This window comes from Leopardus geoffroyi, chromosome D4 (genome assembly GCF_018350155.1).
Source record: "Leopardus geoffroyi isolate Oge1 chromosome D4, O.geoffroyi_Oge1_pat1.0, whole genome shotgun sequence".
Lineage (NCBI taxonomy): Eukaryota > Metazoa > Chordata > Mammalia > Carnivora > Felidae > Leopardus > Leopardus geoffroyi.
In genome coordinates, this window is record NC_059342.1 from 7,033,201 (window position 1) to 7,058,575 (window position 25,375).

General features: G+C 46.6%; 1 protein-coding gene across 1 annotated transcript in view; it reads right to left on the reverse strand.

Moving 5' to 3' along the window:
• Positions 1-14,733: 14,733 nt before the first annotated feature.
• Positions 14,734-25,375, reverse strand: part of SLC1A1 (solute carrier family 1 member 1) — an 84,904-nt gene continuing 74,262 nt past the window's right edge. Inside the window, exons 11-12 of the mRNA XM_045468127.1 lie at positions 19,034-19,168; positions 14,734-16,941 (exon numbers count right to left, since the gene is read on the reverse strand). Of these exons, the coding sequence (XP_045324083.1) occupies positions 16,695-16,941; positions 19,034-19,168 (382 nt within the window). The 3' untranslated portion in view covers positions 14,734-16,694. The remainder of the gene's footprint in view (positions 16,942-19,033; positions 19,169-25,375) is intronic.

Sequence of the window (25,375 nt, forward strand, 5' to 3'; positions counted from 1 at the left end):
AGGTGACAGCCCTGAGGGCCACCGTGTCCGCCCCAGATGTGGCGAAGGGGATCTGGGGGCTGTGAGACTGCCCAGTCATCAGGATTAGGACTTTAAAGGGCAGAGGGAGAAGAGAGACCTCTAGCAAGGTGGAGAGTTTGCTCTGAGGTCGGAGAGTTGAAGTACACAGGTTGTCTTGGGCCTTTGGCTTGTGAGTGGTCAGGATGCTTTGGAACCAGCCAGGCTGTGCTACCTCGTGTCCTGCTTAGGTTGGACGGGTGTGGAGGGTGATTTAGTCTAGCTCCTTCCACAGAGGAGGCCAGGACAAGGGCAACAGTTTTTAAAAAAAAAATTTTTTTTTCATGTTTTTATTTATTTTTGAGACAGAGAGTGACAGAGCATGAGCAGGGGAGGGGCAGAGAGAGAGGGAGACACAGAATCTGAAACAGGCTCCAGGCTCTGAGCTGTCAGCGGGGAGCTGGATGGGAGGCTCAAACTCATGAACTGTGAGATCATGACCTGAGCTGAAGTCGGATGCTTAACCGACTGAGCCACCCAGGTGCCCCATTTTTTTAAGGCTTTAAAAAATTTATGTTAGAGAGCAAGCAAGCAGGGTAGGGGCAGAGAGAGAGGGGAACAGAGGATCTGAAGTAGGCTCTGTGAGAACAGCAGACAGCTGGATGTGGGGCTCGAACTCAAAAACCTCAAGATCATGATCTGAGGAGAAGTTGGATGCTTAACCAGCTGAGCCACCCAGGAGCCCCGAGGGCAGTAGTCATGTGAAGACCTTACCATCTAACTTTGGAATACTTGGGATTCCAGTAAAGGGATATAATAAAGCTTTTTTTCCTTCTTCCTGCCTGCTCTCTTTTCTCTCTCTCTCTCTTTTAAAAAAAATTTTTTTGAGAGAGAAAATGTGAGCAGGGGAGGGGCGGAGAGAGAGGAGACAGAAAATCCCAAGCAAGTTCTGCGCTGTCCGCACGGGGCCCTACGTGGGGCTGGAACTCACAAACTGTGAGATCATGACCTGAGCTGAAATCAACAGCCCCGCCTAGGCGCCCCTCTTGGCGTTTTTTCATTCATTCGCTTAGTGCCTCAGTTTGCCCGTGCTAGATCAAGTACTCCCAAGGGCACTCTCGTGAGGGGTCTGCAGGAAGAACACCTGCATTTGAACGGCTTCTGCCATTTACCGCGTGACTGACTTGGGCAAAAAGTGGCTTAGAACTCTGTCTCAGGGTCCTTCTGTGCGTAAAGGAGGCAGTTACAACAGCTACTTGAAAACGTTAACTGTTGTAGGCAGATGAGTTAACACATTTAAAGCACTTTCGATCAGTTGCCGGCGAAAAATAAGTCTCAGCAGGTGCCAGCTGTTTATTTGCACCTCATTGAGTTATTTGAGGAAGGTGTTAGGTCTCCCCCCCCACTTTCTTTTGCTAAGGATACCGAGGCTCGGAGAAGCTAGACTGTCACAGCCAGTTTCCAAACCCTGGTCCGTCTTGTCTTTAAACCTCGTATTCTTTCTCCCGCTTTCCGCCACCCTGTTGGCTGTCACCTGATTGTCCCTGAGGCTTGTGCATACCGGATAAACAACTTAAGGGGTTAGACAAAAAGGAACTCAGAACCTTTCCGTAGAGTGACAGGGCAGCTAAGGTCTCTCGCCAGAAGTTGGAATGAGGTTAACCACTTCTTGTTTTGGCCACCAGGAGATGCTGTCTGGTCTAATTTTCGGTCACTGGAATATGATGTTTGTTATGAGCCTTTTTAGGAAGCCAGCTCCCTTCCCCTGTCGCCAACTAAATATCTCTGTTCCTTTTCCTCCGGGAACTGACACTTAACTTAAACTGGTTTTCTTGAACTGAGATTATTACCACACCTGTTTCGGTGGGATGCCTTTCAGGGACAGACCATGGGTACTGGGCGATGTTGCTACCAGTCTGGATTCACGGACAAGGAGCTCCGTGCCACGAAAATTCATTTATCGTTGCCTAGGGGAGGTTCAACGTGGGCCACTGATGACGTCCTTCGTTCATCGATTCACGCCGTCTCCCAGCCCTGACAGTTCACTGCATTGATTCCACAGACTCGTATGGAATCACTCAATTTGTGTTAAGCTCCTACTGTAGGCTCAATATTGTATTGTGCCCTGGGGATGGGGGGGGGGGGGGCAGGGGTGAGCTATGTAACGAGTATAAGACCCATCCTGTGCCCTCCCGGAGTCTCTGGACTCCCCAGGGCAGTGAGATGTTGCAAACGTGACTCTCAAAATGTGTTACAACCTGCCGTGTCTTCAGGACCAGCCTGGATTGACGGCTGTCGGAAGCAGTGGGGTTTGGAATAACCGTGTGTAATGGGGACTGGGTGAAGTGGACAGTGAAACGTGACGCCCTCCACCTCCTGCAAGGCATTCACATTTTTTTTTTCAATCTTTCAAGTTCAAATCTAAAACAACAAAAGGCTCTATGGTCACATAAAGCTGATCTGAAGCTGAATCTTGCCCACAGCCACCTGTTTTGACTTGTATTTAAGACTATTGAGGGGCGCCTGGGTGGCTCAGTCACTTGAGCGTCCGACTTCAGCTCAGGTCATGATCTCACGGTCCGTGAGTTCGAGCCCCACGTCGGGCTCTGTGCTGACAGCTCAGAGCCTGGAGCCCGTTTCAGATTCTGTGTGTCCCCCTCTCTCTGCCCCTCCCCTGCGCATGCTCTGTCTCTCTCTGTCTCAAAAATAAAAACATTAAAAAAATGTTTTTAAAAGAATATTGAATAATGATACTCAGTTATCATCCATAGTTTGTGGAACTCAATTTGATTATGTCATAATCATATCTCATATTAATTAAATTAATAAGGTAGTATCTGATTATGGACCAAGATACTCTGACTTTTCTAAGGCCTCTGAGGTAAAGAAAGAACAGGTTAGAAATGATGAGGTCTTGGGGCTGAGGCCCAATAACTTATTTTTTGACACTAAGGAATAGGAAGACCAGGTAGAGAAGAGGTTTGGAAAAAGGAAATTGGAATCTAATGAAAGGTATGTGTATGGAGAAGGAGAAGGAGGAAACATCCTCTAGGGATATCTTCTAAAGTGTCTTACATGTCAGACTCGATATTTTAGACTTTGTGCTATAGGCAGAAGCCATTAGAATTTGGGGATGACAAAGCAGACTGTTAATCTGATGGTCCTTGTTCAGGGTGGTTTGGGGGTGGGTAGAAGCTGGAGGCAGGTGGTTCAGCAGGCGGGTGGAGGCTGGCAGCAGGGAGGCCACGACAAAGCCATTGAAGAAGTCTGAAAATGAGGACAATAGAATCTCGACAGGGCGGGAGGGTCATAGAGAAGAAAGGGGCCACTAAACATCAGGCCGGGAAGACATAATCAGGCAACTTATTTTAACGGTGCTTTAATGGTGCGTGGGGTGCAGGGATGGGGAGACTGGCTCCTGTAAGAAAGAACCAGCTGACCTTGGCTGAGTTGTGAAGTGAAGGTGGGGTTATTTAATCATCAGGAATAAAGTATTGATTGAGAGAAGAGAGTAATTACTCTGCCGACATAAGGACACAGTGGCCTTTATTTCATAGATTTGTATAGATATGTGACCTGAGTGAGATGAACTCAGGACTAAATAAAAGAGAAGGTCAAGTCAAAGCTTTTGGGGAGGGATCCCCCCCCCCCCCCGGTGTGTGTTTGGCAATAGGGCCAGAGCAGGGAACATTTGGGATTATGCTGTGGAGTGGGTGCTGAGAGGCAATGGGGCAGGGGCTCCTCTTAGATTCAGGTGTGGGTTCTTGTTACTGCTGCATATTCTTCCTATTGTGAAGGTGTCATTGTGGTAAATAAGACTTTAGAGGATTATCAGGATACCTGTTGCTCATTCAGGAATTACGTGGGAAGAGAAGACGGAGGGATGCACATGGCCAGTTATCACTGGCCAGCCTCGGGCTGCTCACTTCACAAAGAGGCAGGGCTGTCGCTCAGGGGCTCCCTCAACCTGATGCGCCCCCCAAAGCGGAAGGATTTAAATACATGAATGAGCCTCTGTAGACCTGCCTTGCAACTTCAAACTGTTTGAGGTCAAAGAAGGGAGACATTGTTATCATCCTAGGTTTCAGTGGAAATAAACCACAGATCTTGAAACAACGATCTTGAGACCACGATACCCAGTTTTGAAAAGAGAGACTACAAAAGAAATTGACAAGGTTGATTTTTGGGTAAGCTCAGTTTAAACAAATGCCGGAGTGGGGCCCCTGGGTGGCTCAGTCAGTTAAGCATCTGACTTCAGCTCCGGTCATGATCATCGCGGTTCCTGAGTTCGAGCCCCACATTGGGCTCGCTGCTGTCAGACTGTGAGCACAGAGCCCGCTTTGGCTCCTCTGTCCCCTTCTCTCTGCCCCTCCCCCATTTGCGCTCTCCCAAACATAAACATTAAATAATAAAAAGTGATAACTTTTTTTTTTAATTTTTTTTTTCAACGTTTATTTATTTTTGGGAGAGAGAGAGACAGAGCATGAACGGGGGAGGGGCAGAGAGAGAGAGGGAGATACAGAATCGGAAACAGGCTCCAGGCTCTGAGCCATCAGCCCAGAGCCTGACGCGGGGCTCAAACCCACGGACCGCGAGATCGTGACCTGGCTGAAGTCGGACGCTCAACCGACTGCGCCACCCAGGCGCCCCTTTTTTTTTAAATTTTTTTTTCAACGTTTATTTCTTTTTGGGAGAGAGAGAGACAGAGCATGAACGGGGGAGGGGCAGAGAGAGAGAAAAAAGTGATAACTTTTAAAGAGGTGGCGATCGGATACCATCATGCATTGCCTTTTTACATTGTAGGTGTTTTTTTTTTCAGCTTTATTGAGATATAATTGACAAATAAAATTGTGATGTATTTAAAGCATACAGTGTGATAGTTTGATATACGTATATATGGTGAAAGGATTCACACCACTGAGTTAATGAGTACATCCATCACCTCATGTACTTTCGGGAAATGTCCATTATACAGTACAGTCAAGTATAGTCCCCATGTTGTACATTAGATGAGAGTTTGTACCTGTTTACCGACCCTTCCCTCCTTCCCCCACCCCACAGCCCTTGGAAACCACCATTCTACTGTTTCTGTGAATTTGACTTTTTTTTTCTTCTGATTGCACATACAAGTGATACGATGCAGTGTATTTTTCTTTCTCTCTTTGGCTTCTTTCACAGCAGAATGCCCTCCAGGTTCATCCATGTTGTTGCAAATGGCAGGATTTTTGTTTTTAAGATTGAGTGACATTCTACCTTGTGTATGTATCACATTCGTTTTATCCACTCATCCATCATCAGTGGACATTTAGCTTGTTTTCACATCTTGGCTATTGCGAATAGTGCTGCAATGAACCTGGGAGTCGCATATCTTTTTGAAATAGTGATTTCATTTCCTTTGGATACGTGTCCTGGAATGGGATTGCTGGATCTTATGGTAGTTCTATTTTTAATTTCTTGAGGAGCCTCCATATCGTTTTCCACAGTGGCTGCACCATTGACATTCCATCAACAGTGCGAGAGGGTTCCCTTCTCTCCATATCCTCACCAGGAATTGTTATCTCTTCTCTTTGATAATAGACATACTAGTGGATATGAAGTGACATCTCTTTGTGGTTTTGATTTTCATTTCTCCGATGAGTAGTGATGTTGAGCACCTTTTCATGTACCAACTGACCGTTTGAATAGCTTCTTTTTGGAAAATGTCTACTCAGATCCTTTGCCCACTTCTTTTTAAATTAAATTTTATTTAAATTCAAGTTAGTTAACATATGGTATAGTAATGATTTCAGGAGTAGAATTTAGTGATTCATCACCTACAGATAACACCCAGTGCTCATCCCAACAGGTGCCCTCCTTAATGCCCATCACCCATTTAGCCCCCACCCCCACCCAACACCCCTCCAGCAACCCTCAGCTTGTTCTCTTTTAAGAGTCTCTTATGGGGCGCCTGAGTGGCTTGGTTGGTTAAGCGTCCGACTTTGGCTCAGGTCATGATCTCACAGTCCGTGAGTTCAAGCCCCGCGTCGGGCTCTGTGCTGACAGCTCAGAGCCTGGAGCCTGTTTCAGATTCTGTGTCTCCCTCTCTCTCTGCCCCTCCCCTGTTCATGCTCTGTCTCTCTCTGTCTCAAAAATAAATAAACATTAAAAAAATTTTTTTTAAAAAGAGTCTCTTATGATTTGCCTCCCTCTCTCTTTTTATCTTATTTTTCCTTCCCTTCCCCTATATTCATCTATTTTGTTTCGTAAAATCCACATATGAGTGAAATCATATGATATTTATCTTCCTCTGATTGACTTATTTTGTTTAGCATAATACACTCTAGTTCCATCCATGTTGTTGCAAATGACAAGATTTCATTCTTTTTGATTGCCGAGTAGTATTCCATCACACACTCACACACACACACACACACACACACACACACACTTCTTTATCCATTCATCAATGGACATTTGGGCTCTTTCCGTGATTTGGCTGTTGTTGATAATGCCTGCTATGAACCTTGGGGTGCATGTGCCCCTTGGAATCAGCATTTTTGTATCCTTTGGATAAATACCTGGTAGTTCCTTTGCCCATTCTTAAGTTGGGTTCCTTTCGGCTGTTGAGTTGTGGGAAGACTTGTGTACTGTGATTATGAACCCCTTATGGACAGACGGCATGTCTTCTCCCATGCATACATTGCCTTTTCACTTCATGGATGGTTTCTTTTGCTCTGAAGATTTTTGGTTGGATGTTGTCCCGCTTGTTTATTTTTGCTTTAACCTTCGCTTTTGGTGTCAACTCCGAAAAACTCATTGCCAGGATGGGTATAGCTTTTCCCCTACGGTTGCTCCTAGCAGTTGGACAGTTTCAGGCCTTACATTCAAGTCTCTCATCCATCTTGAGCTGATTTTTGTGTGGGGTGTATGTTAGGGTTCCAGCTTCATTCCGTTGCGTGTGAACGTCCGGGTTTCCCAGCACCATTTATTGAGGAGACTATTTTTTCCTCATTGTATATTCTTTGCTCCTTTGTCAACAATTAAGTGAACATATATGCATGGGGTCACTTCTGGGCCCCCTCTTTGGTTTCATTGATCCCCGTGTTTATTTTTATGCCAATAACATACTTTTTGGATTACTATGGCTTTTTGTTTCCATACAGAAATGAAAGATTGTGATTTCTATTTTCTAAAAAAAATACATTGGAATTTTGATAGGAATTGGGTTAAATCTATAGAAAGCTTTGGGTTGTATGGACATTTTAAAATCCTAATTCTTCCAATCTGTGAGCCTGGATATCTTTCCATGTATTTATGTCTCTTGCAATTTCTTTCATCAGTGTTTTCTTTTTTCATTCATTTATTTTTTTAAATGTTTGTTTATTTTTGAGAGAGAGAGCACAAGTGGGGGAGGGGCAGAGAGAGAGACACACAGAATCTGAAGCAGGCTCTGAGCTGTCAGCACAGAGCCTGACACCGGGCTCGAACCCACGAACCATGAGATCATGACCTGAGCCAAAGTCAGACGCTCAACCAGTTGAGCCACCCAGGCGCCCTGTTTCATCAGTGTTTTAGTATTCAGAGTCCCGGTCTTATACTTTCTTGGTTAAATTTATTCCTAAGTGTTTTATTCTTTTGTTTGTTGGTTTTGTTTTTTGGGTTTTTTTGTTTGTTTGTTTTTTTGTTTTATTCTTTTTGATGCTAGCATAAATAGAATTTTCTTAATTTCTTTTTCTAATAATTTGTTGTTAGTCTGTAGAAACTCAACTGATTTTTGTGTATTGATTTTCTGTCCTGAAGCTTTGCTGAATCTGTTTATTCTAACAGTTTTTGGCAGTGTCTTTTGGGTTTTCTATACATAATATGTCATTTGCAAAGAAAGACAATTTAACTTCTTTCTTTCTGATTTGGATGCCTTTTATTTCTTTTCCTTGCCTCATTGCTCTAAGATTTTTTATACTGTGTTGAAAAAAAGTGGGGCTAGTGGGCATCCTTATCTTATTCCTGATCTTACAAGAAAAACTGAGGTTTTCACCACTGAGTATGATGTTAGCTGTGGGCTTCTGTATATGGAAGCTGTATGTGTTCCTTCTGTATAAGGAACACAGATGTTCCTTCTGTATATGTGGAGAGTTAATCATGAAAGGATGTTGAATTTTGTTGAATATTTTTTCTGTATCTATTGAGACGATCCTATGATGTTTATCCCTCATGTTGTTACTGTGGTGTATCACACTTATTAATTTGCAAATGTCGAACCATCCTTGTATCCCAGGAATAAATCCCACTTGATCGTGGAGTATGAACCTTTTAACGTGTTGTTGAATTCAGTTTGCTACATTCTGTTTGAGGATTTTTGCATCTGTGTTCATCAGAAATACTGGCCTATAATTTTCTTGCAATGTTCTTGTCTGCCTCTGATTTCTGGGTCATGCTGGCCTTGGAAAATGAGTTTGAAAGTGTTATCTCTTCTATTCTTTGGAAGAGTTTGAGAAGGATTTGTAATCTTAAAAATTTTTTTTTGTTTCAAGTTTTTATTTAAATTTGAGTTAGTTTACGTATAGTGTAGTATTAGTTGCAGGTGTCGAATTTAGAGATTCATCACTTACATATGACACCCGGTGCTCATCCCAACAAGTGCCCTCCTCAATGTCCGTCACCCATTTAGCCCATCTCCCACAACCTCCCCTCCTGCAATTCTCAGTTTGTTTTCTATAGTTCAGAGTCTGTTTTATGGTTTGCCTTTCTTTTTTTTTCCCTTGTATGTTCATCTGTTTTGGTTCTTAAGTTCCACATATGAGTGAAATCATATATATCTTTCTCTGCCTGACTTATTTCACTTAGCATAATACACTAGCTCCATGCACATTGTCGCAAATGGCAAGATATCATTCTTTTTAAAATCTATTTATTTTTTGAGAGAATGTGTGTGAGCAGGGGAGAAGGGCAGAGGGGGAGAGAGAGAATCTTAAGCAGCACGAAGGAGCCGCGGGGCTCAATCCCATGACCCTGGGGTCATAGCCTGAGCCGAAATCGAGAGTCGGACGCTCAACCGACTGAGCCCCACAGGTGCCCTAACTTTTATTCTTTTCATGCCTGAGTGATACTCCATTGTATATATATACCTCACATCTTCCTCATCCATTCATCAATTGATGGACATTTGGGCTCTTTCCATATTTTTGCTGTGACTGGTGGTGCTGCTATAAACATCAGGGTGCACGTGTCCCTTCGAACCGGTATTTTTGTATCCTTTGGATAGGATTGGTATTCTTTGCATGTTTGGTAGAATTCAGTAGTGAAGCCATCTAGATCTGGACTTGCCCTTGCTGGGAGGTTTTTGATTACCCTTGCTTTCCATTTGCATGGATATTTTTTTAGACACTTTGAGGCACCCCCTCAATGGTTAGGAACACAGGCTCTGGAATCCGGTTTGAGTCCCAGCTGTGTGAACTTGGGCAGATCACTTCATCTCTCCGAGCCACAGTTCCCTTATCTGGAAAATGGAAAAGTAGGAAAATAATACGTGCTTGATAGGAGTGTTGAGAAGGATAAATGCCATTAAGCGTATAAAACATTTAGGAGCGTGCCAGGCACACAGTTCATGCTTGGTAAGGGTAAACAATGACTGTAAATTGTCTTGAAAATTTTAGGCCACTCCAAAGTTGAGTTAGAATTAATGCTCTAGCTTCCTGGCCTTCTCTGGCTGTCAGTGTCTGGTCAAGAATGTTGACACTTTGGGGCACCTCAGTTGGTTAATCATCTGACTCCAGCTCGGGTCATGATCTCACGGCTTGTGGGTTCAAGCCCCGCATCGGGCTCTGTGCTGACAGCTCGGAGCCTGGAGCCTGCTTTGGATTCTGCCTCCCTCTCTCTCTGCCCCTCCCCTGCTCACACTCTCTCTTTCTCTCAAAAACAAATAAAAGTTAAAAACAAAAAAGAATGTCTATACTGGAGCCAGATTGCTGTGTGAGCTCAGTTGTGGTCCCAGGCAAGTGAACATCTTTTTTTTTTTTTTTTTTTTTTTTTAACGTTTATTTTATTTTTGGGACAGAGAGAGACAGAGCATAAACGGGGGGGCGGGGGGGAGAAGGTCAGAGAGAGAGGGAGACACAGAATCTGAAACAGGCTCCAGGCAGTGAACCATCAGCACAGAGCCTGACGCGGGGCTCGAACTCAGGGATGGCGAGATCATGACCTGAGCTGAAGTCAGACGCTTAACTGACTGAGCCACCCAGGCGCCCCTAATTTTTTTTTCAACGTTTATTTATTTTGGGGACAGAGAGAGACAGAGCATGAACGGGGGAGGGGCAGAGAGAGAGGGAGACACAGAATCCGAAACAGGCTCCAGGCTCTGAGCCATCAGCCCAGAGCCTGACGCGGGGCTCGAACTCACGGACCGCGAGATCGTGACCTGGCTGAAGTCGGACGCTTAACCGACTGCGCCACCCAGGCGCCCCAAGGCAAGTGAACATCTTGTAGCAGTTTCCTCGTCTTTAGAAAGGGGGTAACAACACTACCTACTTCATGATGTTGTTGAGGTTAAATGAGTCAACATATGTCAGGTGCTAAGAACGGGCCTTGCCACGCAGTAACTGCTGTGCAAACATCTGTCCAGTAAATAAAAGCGAGCTTCCCGTGTGCTGTTCTCCTGGAGCCCCGACAGCCATCCTAGCTGCACTCATCCTGGCGGGAGAAAACTCCCTTGGTGCCTGTAGCAGCTGGGCCAACATCTTGAAAGAAACTGGACTGTTACTTGATTTTGAGTGTCATCTTTACGGAAGGTGATGACACCCAAGAACAGAGTATGTGCCAGGGGCACCTGCATGGCTCAGCTGCTTTAGCATCCGACTTCGGCTTAGGTTGAGATCTCACAGTTTGAGTTCAAGCCCTGCATCAGGCTCTCTGCTGTTAGCGCAGAACCTGCTTCGGATCCTCTGCCCCCCCTGCCCTCCCCTGCCCCTCCCCTGCTCTCTCTCTCTCTCTCTCTCTCTCTCTCTCGCCGTCTCTGTCTCTAAATAATAAATAAGCATTAAAAAAAAAAAAAAAAAAAAAAGAATCAGGTAGGTGGCTGGCTGCCTGGAATGGTATTCCTGGAATGGTATTCGAGCAAACTTTTCCTTCTTGCCAGAAAGGCAGACTCAGTATCCTTACAGGCTGGGTCAGCCTTGTTTGCTTTTCTGGTTTTCTCATGGACTACAGGTGGCATGTTTTTCGCACTGGCCCCTCCTGACCTGGCAAAAGAGCTCTGAGTTTGTGTGTGCTTAATGTGAAGTTGACACATTCTTGTCCATCTTAACCTTTCTGGCGAAATTAGGAAATGGCGGGACTAGTGTCTAAACCCAGGGAATTAAAGCCAATTTGTGGTGCTGGGAAGACAAAAAGCCAGGTGTTGCGGGAAGATCAAGCTGGCGTTCCTCTTGCTCCCGGTGCTGCTTTATTAATAACTTAGGTATGAGTTACATAGTAGCACTTTTCTGACATGCGACAGGCCCACCCAGGTTCCTAGGACCTGGACGTTTCAGTATCCACTGGTCCATTCTGGAGAAACATTTTCCCCTCCCGGGAGTCTTCGGCTCAGACAAGCCTTGCTGCTAGGCTCTCATTATTCTTGCCGAGCTAATCGGAGGACCTCGGAAACACAAACACTCCTTAAATGAAAATTACATTTGTATGCTTGGTGGAAGATCAAAGTCATGTTTCAAATGCACGTGCCTTCAGCACTTTGTGAAGAAGGCGGTGCCCCTAAAATGAAACAAAGCATGTTTGCAACGAAGCAATGGTGCCTTTTCTCCTGCGCCCCCGCTGGGACCAAGCACTCCATTCGTTTCAGTGGGTCTTATCCTCACCCTGGAAAACAGGCCTTTCTCTGCAGGGCCCGGAGGAGATGAGGCAGGACCTCAGACCCTCATTTCTTCCCCTGGCGGCCAGACCTCTGACTGTGAAATTTCCAGAGGAGGCAACTTGGCATTCTCTAAATGCCCTGAAATGAGGGAGGATGCGACGTCCTCATAACCTGGCTGGCTGATAGCTGTCCTGAGTCTCGGAGGAACGGCAGCTACCAGAGCCACTAATGTGTCAGGAAAAGTCAGCTTCTTGAGGGAAAATGGGGTGGGGGTGGGGGTGGGGTGTGCGTCGTGGGGCGGGGGCTGGGATCCAGACACTACCGCTCAGGAGTTTGGTTGATTCTGTATATTACTTTCAGGACTTCTTTGCCTCCATCTTTTGATAAAGGGCACTTTTCTCCCTAGGTACTAACACCTGATTGCACTCCCCGAGGCCAGGGCTTGGAGCTCCAGGCCAGTGAGGCCCCCTGGAGATCAGGGAACCCTGTCGAGAGGAGGTCGACGCTTTTCCTTCCCCTTTCCTCCAATGAGAATAAGAAAAGGGATATTGATTTCATCTGGGCTTTGGGGGTTTACTGATACCTGTGCGGAACCTCGTGATACAATTGGCAAAGTGGAGATTTGTAGACGAAACCTGCAGTGTCTCAGTAATCCCAGAGACGTCCTCCAAATCACGCGCGGCCCTGGATTTTCCCAGTGAGAGAAGAAATGGTGCATCAGGGGTGTGGTTAGATCTTAGCGCTTAAGAGTTGTGGCCTCACGTAGAGCAATGTCCCCAGGCATCTCCCACCCATGGTCAGTAACTTCATACGCTGAAATGCAGCACCTAATTCAGTGTATACAGATCCACATGTTCCCAAAGCTAATTTCAGAAGGCCTCCTTCTGGTTTATATTCTATGGCTTTCACTTAAAAGATCTAAGATTGCAGGGAGGGAGGCGTACGTGCCAGCACAGGAGGGGATGTTAAGCCCCGTGTGGGGCCCGGAACAAAGTGTACTTCCGGCAGGTGGGGACAGTTATATGAGATTTATGGACCAAGATGGCAAAAGTGGACTTCACGTTGTACTTTGATTTCAGAACACGTGAAGGGGTGTGCTCTGTGAATGTGCTTCTTAGCCTCACACACGAAGCCTGAGCACTTCAAAGCCCTCTGTGTGTCTCACAGAAAAAAAGATTGCCAACCATTGGTTTTGCTTAAGCCCCATGTGATTTTTTTTTTTTAAGTTTACTTATTTTGGGGCTCCTGGGTGGCTCAGTCGGTTAAGTGCCCGACTTCAGCTCAGGTCATGATCTCGCGGTTCGTGAGTTCAAGCCCCACGTCAGGCTCTGTGCTGACAGCTCAGAGCCCGGAGCCTGCTTCAGATTCTGTGTCTCCCTTTCTCTCTACCCCTCCCCCATTCATGCTCTGTCTCTCAAAAATAAATACACATAAAAAAAAATTAAGTTTACTTATTTTGAGGGGAGAGGTGCAGAGAGGGAGGGAGGGAGACAGAGAATCCCAAGCAGGTTCCATGCTGTCAGTTCAGAGCCAGACAGGGGTCTCAAACCTACCAACAGTGAGATCGTGATCTGAGCAGAAATCAAGAGTTGGATGCTTGACTGAGCCACCCCCCTCCCACCACATGATCTTTTAGGAAAGAGGCAATATCCTAGGTCTTATACTGTTTAAGTGAAAATGTCCCATTTTCAGAAAGAGCTTTCCCTTTATAGAATGGGGGGTTGCTTATTAAGTTTCACTAGGTTGGATTTACTGTTTGTTCTAATAACCCAGGTAAGGCCAAGTGGTGAAAACTATAATTTTTGGTCATGTCAGTTGGATGTCTGTGGGTGACCCATGTAAGTGGGGGACGAGGGTGTACAGGACTTTTTGGCAGGAGGCACTAGCTTTTATGAAATGTTTCATGTGCTACGTGCATTACGTCTATTTTCTCATCTAATGCTTAAAGCAGTCTCACTGGGCTCTGTGATCGCTTGCTGGGCAGTTAGAAAATACAGAATAGTTGCTTGGCAAATTTTGTCTTCTTGGCATCATGTCAAAGCTCTGCATGACCATTTCTTCTTTCCGTTCCAGAAGGGAAGATTCTTAACATCTGCAAAGCCAACACCATTGCCGGCCCACTGCCTGATTATAAGCCAAACACAGTTTTCTCAAGCTATTCTAAGAATGGGGTGTGTTTTAAATAGAGGGCCTCGTCTAATGGTTTGTTGAGAAGTAGCCGTTTATTAGAGCTGATAACACCATACCTCTGTATAGGAGTAGACTTTGGGCAAGAACCAAGTCATTGGGGGTCTTGCTCAAGTACACTTAATCTTCCAAGCAAATCTCTAAGTGATGTGTTGGGTGTTTTTATCTAATGTTGCCTCAAGAAGGAAACTACTCTGAATGAGTCTGGCCACAGACTAATGTTTGCAATGACAAACATTTCTGTGAGACACTGCCCTCCCTCAGTAGGGTCTAGGGGGTTGTCCATTTGTTTGCTGTCTATCACAGACTGCTAGCAAGGGCACCAGCAGAACCCTGTCGTGACTCAGGTTCCGGGCAGGACCTCCCTGAATACAACATTTGTAGTCTATAGTCCCATTTCTGAGGGCAGGAATGGCCCTTCAGTGAAACCAGGTCGCCATCATATTGAGATAAGACTACCTCCCAGTATAGTAATTTCTGGCCAAATCACACCTTCTCCATCTCAGCCATAAAATATGGACGAACTATTTATAATTTATGGCACTGCATTTCAGCCTTATCATCCCCACTGATTCACATGAAGAATCAGATTACTTTTCCTCAAGCCCGGCTTTTTCATTCTTGAGCATAAACAGTTTTGAAAACAATAATCCGTTTACAATCTGTCTCCACCTTCCCACGCACCCCCTGAGTGAGATAAAAGATAAAGGAAGAACAAGGCGGGGGAAGAAAGAATGACGGAAGTATTTATTGAGACTGAAATGGAACATTGGTTTCTTTTTATGAGTTAACAGCACAGTGTGTTAAGAGGCTGGTTACAAACTCACTCCAAAATTAGGATGACCTACAGTTCACGAACAGCTCTGCCAACTTGAGTGCCTCCAGTCGGAGACAAACGGCCAAGGGGGTAGGACCTCTCGGGCCTGAGATAAGTTATGAATACAGTTGCGTTGATAGATTTACCTCCAGTGAACACCCCCAGTATTTGCAATTTAAAACACACATGGAATCAGTCGCTGGTCCATATTTGCGGTGTTTACATGACAATCCAGTATCATTCTCTTGTAGATTTCAGGGACAGGTGGTCAACACTGAACATTTATTTACTTTTCCTGTACCTTTGGGACAGTTTCTGGTTTCTTCGATAGAAAAGCGCAGAAAACTGGCTACTCAATACTGCAGAAACAGGATTATTCTGGATCTCACTGTAAATACAAGCTTTTCCGTTCAGCGTTATTTACAAGATGAGTGCGGAAGCACAGACTTTTTAATAAGCTATCTTCATAAATTAGAAGAATGACAGGACATGAATTTTAATTAAGCAGGGCCGAGGTGACTAGATTACCAGTTAGGACAGTCGTCCCTTCAGGGGGAGACAAGTTTGATACAATGGAAGAATTTCCCTGAACCACGGATACCAACATCTCGTGTTGTGGGGATCAACTCGTGGACTTACTCTGCAAGAATCCAGGGTAAGGATTCCTGGCTTTTCCAGCCAGGGTGACTTGTTCCATCCACCAAAACCATATTAAAGTACAATTTAGCTGGTAGTTTGCCACTGTCGTTTGGGCCCTGATGGGTATGGAATGGCAAAGAACCGTCAATTTTTGAGTGGGTGTAACTGACCTTGGAAGAATGAAGCCTTCCAGTTGGATAAAAACACATCCAGCCTTATGTGAGTGACACATCTTCATACTATCTTATATAGAGCCGATATGGATTCCTTCCCAGCAGTAGAGTCTAGAAGTTGTAGATGAATGGCCACCTTACCGTATCACCATAATACATGTCTGCTATGAGGCTGGTACACAGACGTGGAACAGACAACACAATTTTTCATTCTCGTGCTCCTGAGAGAGGAGTTAGGATAAGCCCCAAAGCAGATCTGGATTGAAATCATAGTTATTATTCAAGTACAAGGAGAGCTCTTTATTTCCCATTGACAGTTCAATTCTGATCTCTGTCTGGCAACTTATATGAAAATAATAAATATATACATATCTATATATATATCTAGCTCTATACTGAACACTGGGTTACTAGTTACCAGTGTTCCAATACAGTACATTGAAAAAAGAACCCTTCTCCCTTCCTGCAACACCCCTCACCCGTCTTGAAACTGTTATTGCAGAACTGTGCTGGTCTGTTTTCCTTCAAAATAGTTTCTTTGACATTGGCTGGAGATGAGTTAAAAACGGACAATTTGGCACATTAAATGGGGGGGGGGGGCAGCAGTGGTAGTATTTATATGCATTATAATCTATAAAAATGTGAGAAGTCAAAGGAAATCCATGCCAATAGAAAGCTTGAGTAAAAATTTGTAATTAAGGAGTCTTTTTAAAAAAAAAACCCAAACACTGGACTGAGTATGAGAAAGCAAGTTTTCTTCCACACCCATTACCTAATCCAATAGTCACTACTCTACCTACTTCCAAACTTTCTCATAGAATTTTTACATTGCAGACAATACAGCTTTCCTTTTAATCTGTTTTCTTTCATGGTACCCCACCCAGAGAGCAAAAGCGGTGAATCCAAATATAGAAAATAATCTGGAGGTCTATATATCAAATCAAATGTACAATTGGCATCAGTGTGTTTCTTCTCCTTATTGAATGTTTGAATTTGCTAAGAGATGACTCTCAGGGAGCTGTCCTTCATCGTTCCTGGTCCTATGAAGCCAGGGGTTCTAGAACTGTGAGGTCTGGGTGAATGAGATGCTGTCGGACTTGTCTACCGCAAAGCCTCCGTTGACGTAGGACTTCTTGGTGTCTGAGTTTTCGTTATCCAGTATTGTGGATTCCAAGGCAAAGGGGTTCACGATGTTGACTTCAGATGAAACATCCATTTGCTCCAGTTCCTTCTTGGAGAGCTTCTCCACAATGCCCGTCCCGAACGCATCGCCGAGGACGTTCACCATGGTCCTGAACCGATCCCTGGGGAAGAGAGAGGGGGAGTCAGACAGGAGGCCCAGATTTCATTTCCATTTGCCACCGGAGACAGAAAAGGATCTGGAGCGTTCAGGTACGAATTAAGCAGATGCAGAGAGTGCCATCCTCGTGGCGGGATGGGAGGCTTCTCTCCTCACAGGTCCAGAGCAGAAGGTGGCTCATGAAAGTACAGGATGAGTAACCAGGTTCCCTGAGCTTCGTGCTCCCAGTAAGTCACAACGGACCCTCGTAAGCCCAGCACCAGTTTCCCCAAGTTCCGTCCTCTGCTCCCCAAGAAACGTGAAGAGAGTCTTTACAAATATTTTGGGGGAGCCGAGGGAGGCTCAGAATTGAGTGAGCCTCTCACTCCTAACCTCCTTCTTGGGGCATTTCTCGGATCTGTCTCAGCTAAGGTGAGAGGCCCCTGGGGGTGGTGTTTCTGCCAAAGGGGGAGTGTGTGTGTGTGTGTGTGTGTGTGTGCGCGCCTCCAAGTGTTCCTGTGCGTTTGTGTGTCCCTGGTGTAGTCGTTTTTCTGTGCCACCGGGTCCCTCTAGAAGCAAGCCAGCAGGGACACAGGGTCAGAAAACAGAGGTCAGCTGAGGAGCGGCTTTCTCCTTATGACACCCCCAGCCGGCCATAACCCCGAGCTTGGAGAGGACCCTGTGGCAGGAAGGCGCCCTGGTGACAGAACACCGGAGCACTGCTGGTGGGAACTGTGCACGTGAATACTTCTGTGAGAACTACACCTGCGGGACAGACCTCCGCATCTGGGCGCCCTCCTGCGATTCAGAATGAGGCCATGGAATGAACCAGACCCTGGTATGAACCAACTAGAGTCTTTTTATCCCATGGATCAGACTGGACCTTTGGCTTCTCTGGGTATCTTGGAAGTGAAGGTCACTGGTTCCAGAAGAATCGGGCAAAGGAGAGAACTACAAACCCACCATGGTCACTAGAAGGAAAACTAGAAGTACTTGCCTCAGGGGTGGTGTATCTTGGCAAGAAAGGGGCCACCTCCGCTGGGGCTTGGGGACACAGCCAGCTGCTGAGGGGGCCCCCATGGCACGCCTTCCCCGGGGCAGGAGCCCGGGCCTTCCGGGGCGTGACTGTCTTCACCATCTCAGCTGCTGTCTGCAACCCACACAGTGCCGGACTCCCTGGTAACCCTGGGCTGGTTCTGAGTAAAGGCTCAATATGCAGCTACACTCGCCCCTGAGGGCCAGGGGACAGAGCGAGACCAATGCACAAAGCGGGTACCAAGATAAAGCTGGGGACCAGGCTCGTTCCAACCTGAACCGTTGGGGGGGGGGGGTCACACAAGGCACGACCTTGCCCAGAATTTCTGCTGTGTTCGTCAGCCCTCTGTGCGTGTGTCCATGCACGCACGTGTGTGAGAGTTATGCAAATGTTCCAAATCATTCTAATCATAAGAAAACCTGCCATTTATTGGGCAAATGCTGCCCACCAGACACTGTTCTAGACACGCTGGTCACATGAGCCCACTCAGACCCTGCACAACCTAATGAAATGCACAGAATCTGTCCCATCTCGCAGATAATGCAACTGGGCCTCTGAGAAGCTAAGGGACATCCTCGAGGTCAAAAAGCTGTTGAGACACTGAATAGCGATTCAAACTCAAGCTGGTCTTTCCCCACAGCTCCTACCATGGCCCCGGATGATGTTGAAGATCTCGGGAAGACGGGCTGACTTCAAACCAGGCGCTTCTACACCTATGACGCTGACCCCGGGCCGGGTATAGGCGAGGGTGGCCTATGGGGTTTGGAATGCTTGTGACTCTGTCTTCACCTTATCATTCTATGTTGATCTCCTCCCACCCCCGACACCCATCCTCCAGCATTACCAGGTAAAACAAGCTAATGGAGATCACTGGCCTTTTAAAATCACTGCCCCAAGTTATGAGGAGTTAATTTTTAAGCGCGTTTTATCAGATGGCCTGGCCAGAGGGAAATTGAAGCAGCAACGGATGGCTCATGAGGCAGTGGCAATCTGAGGACAGAATGATGACAGACTTAGGTTCTGCAGGGCGGGGAAGCCCGCCTCCCCAGCCGGCAGAGGCAGCGCGTTTATTCCAACTCACAGGAGCCAGTCGACAGCAATGATGAGGGTGACGTCCTCGGCGGGCAGGCCCACGGCACTCAGCACGATCACCATGGTCACCAGGCCGGCCTGCGGCACCCCTGCGGCTCCGATGCTGGCAGCCGTGGCCGTGACACTGCAGCCAAAACACACGAGCCGAAAAGGAGTTAGACACCTGTGTCTCCCTTCAGGGCCCCTGGCCTGGAACCTTTAGTCCCAATGGCTGTTACTGCCGTGTTCCCCCCCACATTGGTCGGTCAGGATCTGTTCTCTGCTGAGCATCAGCTCTGCCTCGTTAGGGAGCAGTGGGGGACCGAGAGAAGTCCATCTCCTTCCGCGGGGAGACACGGCAAGTCTCTCTAACGGAAGGAAAAGGAGACGAGCTGCCTGAGCGCGCTCAGAAAATGAGCAAGAGGGCTGTTCAAGAGGAAGGTGAGAGTTTTACCACCTGGGGTGTTTGTGGAAGGCATCAGCTACCTATCCGTGCATCCATCCCCTTCCATAAGCACCAATCACCTCGCTGCCTGCCTGCCTTTCTCCCTTCGTCCATCTGTTCACCCAGTCATCAACTGGCATCTCATATGTGCCAGGAATTTACACTGCCTTGGAGGATGGTCAAAGGGAGGGTGGTCTGGGTGGATGGCAAGGGTATTTCCAGGGAAGACAAAGGAATGAGGCTGTGGTCAAGCACGTTTTATGCACTTTCTTGACATCATGAGACTCTTGGCTTCTGGGAGCTGCCTGACAGGGCACTGAACTGAGAAACAGCCATGCTTCCTGTGCAAGATACAAGCGTTTATTCCTGACTGCTCCTTTGGCCAGTGGACGCACTTGCTGCAAAAGGAAGAGGGGTCTGGAACGAGGGGAGGCAGCCAAGTGAACCTCCTTATGACATATTTAAAAAGACCCCTCTTGTGAGGAGCCTGGATGGCTCAGTTGGTTGAGTGTCTGACTTGATTTCAGTTCAGGTCATGATCCCAGGGTCATGGGATCAAGCCCTATGTCAGGCTCTGTGCGGAGCATGGAGCCTGCTTAAGATTCTCTCCCTCTCCCCCACCCTGCCCCTCTTCCCTGCTCATGTGCTCGCTCTCTCTCTAAAATTAAAAAAAAAAAAACAAAAATTCTAAAAAGATCCCACTTGGGCAGGTAAAATGTGGTGCTAGGGATTCCTCTCTTTGGAATGTGCTGTTTTTTGTCAACAGTATCATCCTTATTTAAGTCTGGTCATTTTGGAGGAAACCATGCCCTGAAAAGTCCCTGAATTTGAATGAGCTTGAAGGGACACCCACTGTACTTTCTGGACATATGTTCTCATCCTTAGTCCAAGGAAGCCACTGGGTTGAAAGGGGGAAGATGTAGAAACAGCCCATTTAAACTAGAAGAATCCCTGGGGTGCCTGGGTGGCTCAGTCAGTTGAGCGTCCGACTTCAGCTCAGGTCATGATCTCGCAGTTCATGAGTTCGAGTCCCGAGTCAGGCTCCATGCTGACAGCTCAGAGCCTGGAGCCTGCTTTGGATTCTGGATCTCCCTCTCTCTGCCCCTCCCCTGTTCACGCTCTTTCTCTCTCAAAACAAAACAAAAAAAAAAAACAAAAAAAAAAACAAAAAAAAAAAACAGTACGGGGCACCTGGGTGGCTCAGTCGGTTGAGTATCTGACTTCAGCTCAGGTCATGATCTTGCGGTTCATGAGTTTGAGCCCCACGTCAGGCTCTGTGCTGACAGCTCAGTTCGAGGGTAAGGTCAAACACAGGCCAGCATTCTTTGACAGGTGTGTTTTCCTCCAGGGGCTGTGGCCACCAATTTACAGTAAATTAGAGATTTCTGGGGCTGTCCCAATTCCTCTAAAAGTTTCAGGTCTACATAATCCTTTAGATCTTCTCTGACTTAAGTACTCTTTGGAAAACCCAAGTTTATGTCAATGCTGGTTGAAAATATTTAAACTGAATATATCAGTGGGCTCAAAACCCGCCTGGTCAAAGAAAACTCTGCCCTTGAGCCTTGACCTTGCTTTCTAAACTTTGGCCATTTGACTTGGCTTTGGTCTGAGACTGGGAATTATAAATCTTCAGATGGGGTAAAAAATATAAAAACGTATTCCTTCGGCTTGAATATATTCTACTTTGACTTTAAAGGGGTTTTCACAGAAGAACACACAATAACCATCTGTAGAAAGTACTTTCCTAGCATTGATCTAGTTTTTGGACCGGCACTTAGGTCTCCAGACAGGCTGGGTCTGGGGTGTGAACTGAAGCCAGCACGCGTTTTAGCATCAAGGAGACCTGGCTCTGGGGCCCCTGGTGGCTCAGTTGGTTGAGTGTCTGACTTCAGCTCAGGTCATGATCTCACGGTTCATGGGTCTGAGCTCTGCTCTGGGCTCTGTGCTGACAGCCCAGCGCCTGCTTCGGATTCTCCCTCTCTCTCTGCCCCTCCCCCACAGCCCTCAAAAATAAACAAACATTAAAAAACAACAAGACCTGCCTCGGCTGTTTTCACTCACAGCGTGTCCTTAGGCAAGTTCCCTCCGGATATCAGTTCTTGCCCGGAGGATGGGGAGACTGTCTCCCTTGCAGGGCTCCAAGAAGATTAAATGAGGTAATATAGGGAGGGCATCCAGCACGAGCACCAAGATACAGCAGATGCTTAAAAACTGATGGCATCTCTGGGGCCCCTGGGTGGCTCGGTTGTGTGTCAGACTCTCTTGATTTCAGCTCAGGTCATGATCCCAGGTTTGTGGGACTGGGATCCAGCTGAGTGTGGAGCCTGCCTGGAGCCCTCTCTCTCTGCACGCCCTGCCCCCCCCCCCCCCCCGACTCACACACACTCTAAGATAAAAAAAAAACCAATTCCATTTCTGCTATTTAGCTGCCATCAGTATTCCTATTACTGCTGCCACAAAACAATCACTATTATTGCCCCTATGGCTCCTTTTCTCCTCTAAGCTCTTTGAACGCCCCAAATCCAGTAATTCTCTCCTGTTACAAGAATATTTGCCCCATCTTCAATCAGGTATAACCTTTGATTAGTGAATATTATGAGAAAACCACAAAAGGGTTTGTCTTGGGCGGATGGTGCCTATGTTTCCTCGATGTCCAGCCCAAAAGCACCACAGAAAAGAGATGACCGTCAGCCACATGAGCCACAACTGTAACTTGTCAAGGGAAAAATCATGTTTCTTATTTCATTCTGTCCCAGGCAGAGCCAGAGAGGATTTTAAATTTTAGGTCAATGATTACTCTGGGCTTCACAGTTGTGGTTGTTGGCTATGGGCCGGTAGTTACTTATTGGCAATTCTGCCTGAAGAATACAAGGGACGCACGGCTGGCTCAGTCAGTGGAGCGTGTGACTCTTGATCTGGGGGGTCGTGAGTTCAAGCCCCATGTTGGATATGGAGATTATTTACAAATGAAATCTCAAAAAAACCCACACACAACACTAGAGCGGGGCAAGAGGTTTTGATGTGAATTATTTAGCCTCTAGGCCCAAAGTTTACTTCTCTAGCAGTCAGTTTAAAAAAAAAAACGTTAGAAATATCTAGGAAACGTTAAGACTGAGGGGGTGTGTGGACTTCATCACAAAGTGGCAAATGCCCAAAAGTGGGCGCCTCTTGCGACCACTACTTGGAAATCAGTCCAATGCAGACTGGGTGCCACAGGCCAGGACGAGGGAGCTGGGAAAGTCTGCTGGGAATGGCCAAAGTCACAACCACTGGACCACAGGTGGCTGTGGAGCTTTCTCAGATGTGACTCAAGGTTTCAATTTTAACGCACTCAATGCTGTTCCAACCACAGGACTTCACTCTAGCTCTTTGGGCTCAAGCTTCTTAAGCCTCAGACACTTTTTACAGGCCAGGCAGCATCGGTATTGCCTCCCAGCTGATGTGCCAAATGGTCCACTTTGTACTGGTCTTCAGTTAATGTCGAGCAAATGGCAATAAATACTTTATAATTTAGGGCTGGGGAAAATTTAAAAATATACTGTATTAGGGGCGCCTGGGTGGCTCAGTCGGTTAAGCGTCCACCTCGGCTCAGGTCATGATCTCGCGGTTCGTGGGTTTGAGCCCCGCATCAGGCTCTGTGCTGACAGCTCAGAGCCTGGAGCCTGCTTTGGATTCTGTGCCTCCCTCTGTCTCTACCCTTCCCCTGCTCACACTCTGTCTCTCTCAAAAATAAATAAACATTAAAAAAAAATTAGAAAAAGAATACCGTATAAGAACATTCTCGGAACTTACTTTATGCCTGGAGTTTATGCCTGTGCCAAGTGCTGGGGTTGCAGCAGTGAGTTAACTCGGCAAGGTCAGAGTCCACCTCGCGTAGGGACCCGGTTTAGTTGGAAACTCCCACTGTACACTTCATAAAAGTCTCCAGATTAACTTTCAACCCAATCCATCCCTCCCAAGCAGCGCAGTCCAGCAAAATTTTCCATAATGGCGGAACTTATTTCTATACTGATGGAACCTTCTGTGTCTGTTCCGTCCAACCTGTGTGTGTGTGGCTAGCGGCTACCATCTTGAATGGTGCTGTTTCAGAGAACCAACTATGGAAAGATTCACGAGTGGCATTTGCAGTATCTACTTGAGCAGACAATATCGGTCTTCACCTGAGTAGAATTCTCTGCTTGGAAATCTCTCCTCTCTAGGTTTCAGGGCAAGATTTGTGGCTCTCCTACCTTTATTCTTTTTTAAAACTTTTTCTTTTTTTTTTTAAATGTTCATTTATCTCCGAGGGAGGGTGAAAGGGAGGGAGAGACAGAGTGTGAGCAGGGGAGGGGCAGAGATAGAGGGAGACACAGAATCCGAAGCAGGCTCCAGGCTCTGAGCTGTCAGCACAGAGCCCAATGCGGGGCTTGAACTCATGAACTGCGAGACACGACCTGAGCAGAAGTCAGAAGTTTAACCAACTGAGCCACCCAGGTGCCCCTCTCCTCCTCCCTTTCTGTTCCTTCTTGGTCTCCCTCTTGGTTCTCCCCTCTCTGCCTGCCTCTACTATGAGGATTTTCTAGGGCTCAGTCCTTAGTCCTTCTCTTTTCTGCACAAACCTTCCCTATGTAATGCCCTCCTAACCGTCTCAACATCTCCTGAGGGCTCACTACATATGCACCATTCTAAGCATTTCGTATGCACGGACTTAATCACCACCACTTGCATAAAATGTAGGTACTCTTATTATCCTCATTTTATAGGTGAGGAAATAGAAGCTTAGAGAATTCAAGTAACTTGGCCAAGGTCACAGCTAATCATGGTGAAGCTGAGACTCGAACACGGATGACTGACTCACTCGTGACCCATGTGCTTGGTGACCACCCTCCAGCTGATGAGTCCGACTTCCTCATCTGCAGTCAAGACCACATTTCTCACTGCAGAGTTCTACCTGGATGTCTTAAAGGCATTTCAAATTCAATGTGACAAACAGCATAAGCTCTTTATCTTCCCACCGACACTTCTCTTCCACTAGTGCTTGTTCTGGTGAGCGCCATTCGTCAGTCCAGAAGCATCCACCAACCCTGGAGGTCATCCTAACCTTCCCCCGTCCCTCACTCTGAATCCACTGATGCCCCTTGAATTTGGAAGCCCTTCTCCATCCCCAGGGCAGTGCCTGGAGGGAGGCCTTTTAATTCCTTACTTGGACTCCTGTGGTGGTTTCCTAGCTAGTCCTCCAGCTAACTCCTGTCCATCCACCCAGTCTACCCACCATATCACCAAGTTAGCTTTTAAAAATGCAAATCTGCCCATATTATGAAAGACTGAGCCCCTCCATGAGCGCCTCTCACAAAGCCTTTCATGAGATGATCCCTGTCCACTCGTTTCTCTGTGTTCTCCACATTGTTCTCTTTATGTAGCCACATCCAATAGTCTGAACTCTGTAACTAGGCCATGGTTACATCACGAACCCCTGTACATGCTAGTCCTTTTATCCCAAGTGCTCTTAGGTTCCTTCTACTAAATTCTTACTCCTCTTCTAAGACTTAGCTAAGCTTTTTCCTCTTCCAGGAAGCCTCTCCTCACCTTCCCTTCCTTCTTTGGTGCCTTCTGTGTCCCCTCAGACCTCCACTAGAGCCCTGATCACACCACTCAGCATTTATTTAGATATCTATCTCCCTTACCTACTGGGGACCCCCTGAAAGCAGGGCCTGGCCCTTATTCAATCTTGAATCCTTGGCACCTACTGTGTGCCTAGCACCTAGTGGGTGCACTGAACTGAGAACCGTGATACCTTTGGGTATTCAGACCCTGAAGCAGAAACCTTCCACACCACGATTCCACTTCTGGTAATGTGTTTAATCTTGGGAAGGGACTTTAGACCAAGAAAATCAATCCACCAGTGGACCATTCGTGAGCTCCCTTCAG